Source organism: Bradysia coprophila, assembly GCF_014529535.1.
Source record: "Bradysia coprophila strain Holo2 chromosome IV unlocalized genomic scaffold, BU_Bcop_v1 contig_84, whole genome shotgun sequence".
NCBI lineage: Eukaryota > Metazoa > Arthropoda > Insecta > Diptera > Sciaridae > Bradysia > Bradysia coprophila.
The window spans coordinates 782434-787475 of record NW_023503376.1 but is presented as its reverse complement, the minus strand read 5'-3'; the positions used below and the strand labels follow the sequence as shown (position 1 = coordinate 787475).

The window sequence follows — 5042 nt, the reverse complement described above, 5'->3', positions numbered from 1 at the left end:
AGTGGTTTTCAAGTGGTGTTTTCTCCGGATTTTCTCCATTTTTAATGATCTATAGCTCGTTGAACTCGTATTGACGAGCACTTTCGTTTGAACATAATTTTTTTTTGATTTGGTTCAGTATGGAAAAGTTAAAATGTTCGCCTATATATAGGTTCCTTAGTCTCCCGTTGGTTGTTTTCTTTTCTTAGGGAGTCGGCTAGCGTCACGAGCCTCCGCTATCGCTTCGGTTCATGATGTAGCGGGACAGTAATGCCAACATTAATTGATCTTAGCTATTATTTGCAACGAATTCTCATGTCGCATACTCACTGATAGAGTGTTCCATTTCGGAGATGGTTCAAGTTTGTCCCACGGCATCTTCATATAAAAAATACCGAAAGTGAACACGTAACTCATTTTTGTATGATGTCCCACGGCATAAAAGTGAACTATATCCGAAATGGAACGCCCTATCCCAACAAAAATCTCTTCGAGAAAAGTGTGACGCAGTCTTTGAAGTACAATTTCTAAAATTAATGATATCGCTAGAGTTGACGCTTTCAGCTTCGTTACGCAAAAATTAAATTTTACACCCAATTTTAGTTCAAACAAGCTGGCTTAGGTTTTCTCATCATCTGCCAAATAATTTTTACCAAAAAAAATTTGACTGGAAACAACCAAAATTTTACCAAAAAAATCTGCGTCGCATGTGGCAGATAAATTTTCTTGCTGGTCTGTTCCTGAACATTTGCCACTTTGCGACGCAGATTTTTTTGGTAAAATTTTGGTTGTTTCCAGTCAAATTTTTTTTGGTAAAAATTATTTGGCAGATGATGAGAAAAACTAAGCCAGCTTGTTGGAACTAAAATTGGGTGTAAAATTTAATTTTTGCGTAACGAAGCTGAAAGCGTCAACTCTAGCGATATCATTCATTTTAGAAATTGTACTTCAAAGACTGCGTCACACTTTTCTCGAAGAGATTTTTGTTGGGATATCAGTCGTTTTAGAAGTTTTAGAACACTGCTTTTTATAACAGTTTATAACAGAAATTCGGAAATTTGGCGAAATTCGAAAATTTTACGAAATTCGAAAATTTGACGAAATTCGAAATTTGACGAAAATCAAAAATTTGACGAAAATTAAAAATTTGACGAAAATTAAAAATTTGACGAAATTCGAAAATTGGACGAAATTTGACGAAAATCGAAAATTTGACGAAATTCAAAAATTTGCCGAAAATCGAAAATTTGACGAAAATCGAAAATTTGACGAAGAAAGTAATTCTCTATCTGCCACCATTCAAGAAATATCTCTAAAACCCCAATTGACCCACCCATTTCCAACTTTCGACATTTTTCACAAATGTCCTTCTTTTCTACTCGTAAAACTCTGAGACTTTGCCGAAGAAAGTAACTCTCTATCTGCCACCATTCAAGAAATACCTCTACAAACATAATTGACCCACCCATTTCCAACTTTCGACATTTTTCACATATACCACTCTGTTCTACTTGTAAAACTCTGAGACTTTGCCGAAGAAAGTAAATCTCTATATCTCATAACCCAAAAAAATATTAGTCCTTTCATCCTACGCTCGAGTAGCTCAAAATTTGGTCACTCTAATCACTCTAGCTCAAACGAATCTGCCCCGATTTTTTAAATTATTTTTTTGTTCGAATCGTGTTACGAATACCTTTCATTTGATGGGTCGCAAGCCTCTGTAGGTTTCAATACAGCTCAGCTACAGCCGAAAACGCGTTCCCGACCCTCGAAAACCACACTCAGAAACCACTTCGAGGCCAATAAAACAAAATTCTGGTTTTTCCTGGGGTAATGGCGTATCACATATTCATTTTTATGCCCACCCTGAGGTCCCTGCAAAATTTCATGGAGATTCAGCACTAGTTTCCGAGATCGACCGTCGATAGATAGACAGATAGATAGAAACATACAGAGTAAGTTGAAAGATTTTGATTGTTTGGAAAACGTTAATTTGGTGCATTTTCTATCAAAATGACCAACTTCAAAACGATGTATCTCCGGCAATTTTAAAGTTACATAGTCGAGTGATAGCTCGTTTTGCTCGTATTTGAAGCGCGAATAAGAAAGAATAGGATTTGTGGTGATACAGGCCAAAGGAAAGAAACTTAAATTCTTGCCTATATAAAGTTGCCGCGTCTCAAAAAAATTTCTTCGTTCTTTTTTTGGAAATTAGACTGCGTCAAGTCCTCCGCTATCGCTCCGGACATGATTAAGGAAGACCTAAAGTATGTTCAAAGACAACGTTGCCTCAATCGGAAGATTGTTAAAGAAAATTCAAACTTTTATAAAATCCTGAGCTAGTATTTAAGACAAAATTTGCGAAAACGTCGAACAGTGTCTGTTTTCAAAATTCCGTGAGTGTATGAAATGAAACCAATTCCCTCTCTAGCAACCAAACTTCGTTTTGACGCAGTCCAAATACCACCTTATTTTGATAAATGTGGACACTGACTTTTTTTGTAATTTTTCTTACGTGGATGGCATTTCTTGACATTTCAAACGACCTTGAAAATGATCTAGTTTCCTGTTACCAAAAAAAAGTACTCCGTCTGAGAGACAAAATTGATTTTTTTTCCAATCTTTGCTTTGTTTATTTGACAGCTCGCTCTCTAATGGCTCTATCACGGAGTACTTTTTGTTGAGAGGAATGGAAACTTAAGTTCGAAGACTCGGGTGGGCTCTTTCTGAGTTGGGTCTTTTAAAGGAAACGGCAAACGATAGGTATTTAGGTCATTTTGTGTGATTTAGTAAATGTAATTCAACATAATTTGACAATAGATTGTGGATTTGAGCACTACTTCAATGATTGACGCTGTCGTCAAGTCGGTCTTCTGACTGGCCATTTAGAAAGGCAACAATTACAACTCCGAATTTCATTCATAAATCGAAAATTATAAATGCAAATTCGAGTTGTAATTACGCATCTATCACTTTTACGTTGCTCTCTAAGAGCCCGTACAGAAATTCAATTTTTTCGTCGCTCAGTGAACGCGCTGAGTTAAACTCAAACCTCAAGCCAATGATTAACTGAGCGAAAAAAGTCAACGCCAGTGAAAGAAATACAATTTCTGTACGCGCCCTAAATGGCCAGTGAAAGTTAACACGAAATTTGTGTCACGAACAATATTTTCATGGACCAATGTTATCGAAAATTTCAATTTCCTAACAAATGATTTTAATTTTTAAATTTCGCATCTCAAAAGACTGATTCGACGGCAGTGCCATCGCTGACTTTTGTGGGAGTGATGAGAACAATTGACACAATCGACAGTTAGTGTAAACATACTTTGCCTTAGTCGTTTGCTCACAGACAATTCATATTACCATCTGGTAAAGGAAGAATTGCATTTTCACTTCAAACCAGACGCTCCATCAAATAAGATGTTAGTGCGAAGCTATATATTCACCGACGATCTATGACAAGTACAAGATCTAAACGTTGCTTCTGTTTTACAGTTTAACACCACAAAATGTCCACCGTGTCCACCTCTGTGTTGTTGGCGAATCGCCTGTTCAATGTACAAAATCATTATTTGAATGCAGAGACGGCTGACGTCTTTTTCATTTGTGGAACTGAAGATGAACCCATTCCTGCTCACAAAATCCTTCTGGCCGCTTCTACTGAAGCGTTTAATAAGATGTTCTACGGTACACTTCGCGAGGGTAACGAGGTTCAAATAGTCGATGCAACACCGAACGGTTTCCGGCAATTTCTGCGCTATTTCTACTTCAACGATTTGCAGCTCAGCTTAGATTGCATCGATGAACTAATGTATTTGGCCAGAAAGTATCTTCTCAATGCGTATGTCGCTGACTGTTGCGCATTTCTATCGGAACAAATGGAAGCAGAAGGAATCCTCATCGGTTATGAGCAATCGATTCGGTTTCAATTAGCAGAATTGAAGAAGAAAATGGAAGATTCTATTGCCGAGGAATCGGAGAATGTTTTCTATTCGGAATACTTTGCTGCCATCAATCGCGACCTTCTGAATCAAGTAATTCAGATACCAGCTGTACGCATAGAACAATCAAAGTTAGTGTTCAATGGTTGTATGTTGTGGGCGGAAGCAGCTTGTAAACGGTCAAACGTGGATGCATCGGTTATGCAAAATCTTCGCAGTCAATTAGGCGATTGTTTTCACTGTATTGAATTCAGTGCGATGAAACGCAATGAAATCACAGATTGCGTTGAAAAATGCGGTGACTTGTTTACGGCCGGAGAGCTGCAAGGAATTGTTTCCATGATATCAGCAAAGTTTACAGCAAGAAACAATCAGAGTCAGGACGTTCTCGAACTCCAAATTTCTAAACTAACTGATGCCATTGTGAATGTATCCGAAGGATCACAGGAGGAGCTCCGATTCGTTCCGAAGGAAGGAATGCTGCTGATGTCGTTTTCAGTAACTGAATTTTCAGAAACAGACGGCATAAATGATTACAACGAATGTGTGGCATATGTAGCAAGCGTCGTCAAAATTACGACAGAAAAAAATCTGGTTCTTCACAAGGAGTTTTTTCCGGACCAAGCAACATATTATTTGCGAGAAAGCATCGTTTTAGAACCACATTGTACTTACGCCATTCAAATCCTATTTTTGGACAACGGGAGCTATATCGCACGGGAGATCGCCGATTCAGCAGATTCACCAATCAAAATGTTGCCTGAGACGAGCTCTAAGTTTATCGCCACATTGGATTTAAAGTTGAATTTTAAGCAATAAATTGATACTCAAAGCTTCAGTGAAGCTGCTTCACGTAATCCGTCTTTTTACTGGCGCTCTCTGTGACAGCTGACATAAAAGTTTATTTCCGATTTAATTGTGTCTATCGGACGAATATGACGCGAGCACAACCATTCATCGCTTGAATTACAAAGGCGTTACAAGGCGTTCGTAATACCTTCCTAACTCCGTTAAAAAAGGAGTTTTGAAACTCGATTCAGTGTCTTGAGCCTTTGAAATGTGGTAGCCACATTGAAACTAAAGACAAAATTTGAACCCATTTCCAATACGAATTGCACA

The 5042-nt window shown here is 37.9% G+C and overlaps 1 protein-coding gene across 1 annotated transcript; it reads left to right on the top strand.

Annotated features, from left to right (window-relative positions):
• The first annotated feature begins 3288 nt into the window (after window positions 1–3288).
• On the top strand, window positions 3289–4775 carry LOC119072712 (BTB/POZ domain-containing protein 6-A-like). The gene is made up of 2 exons (XM_037177982.1): window positions 3289–3404; window positions 3478–4775. The coding sequence occupies exon 2, from the start codon at window positions 3492–3494 to the stop codon at window positions 4740–4742; it is 1251 nt and encodes a 416-aa protein (XP_037033877.1). The 5' UTR covers window positions 3289–3404; window positions 3478–3491; the 3' UTR covers window positions 4743–4775.
• Window positions 4776–5042: the final 267 nt, after the last annotated feature.

Bases quoted from the DNA above. Each gene is read 5' to 3' on its own strand.
- LOC119072712 (XM_037177982.1), top strand. From the start codon at position 3,492: ATGTCCACCGTGTCCACCTCTGTGTTGTTGGCGAATCGCCTGTTCAAT.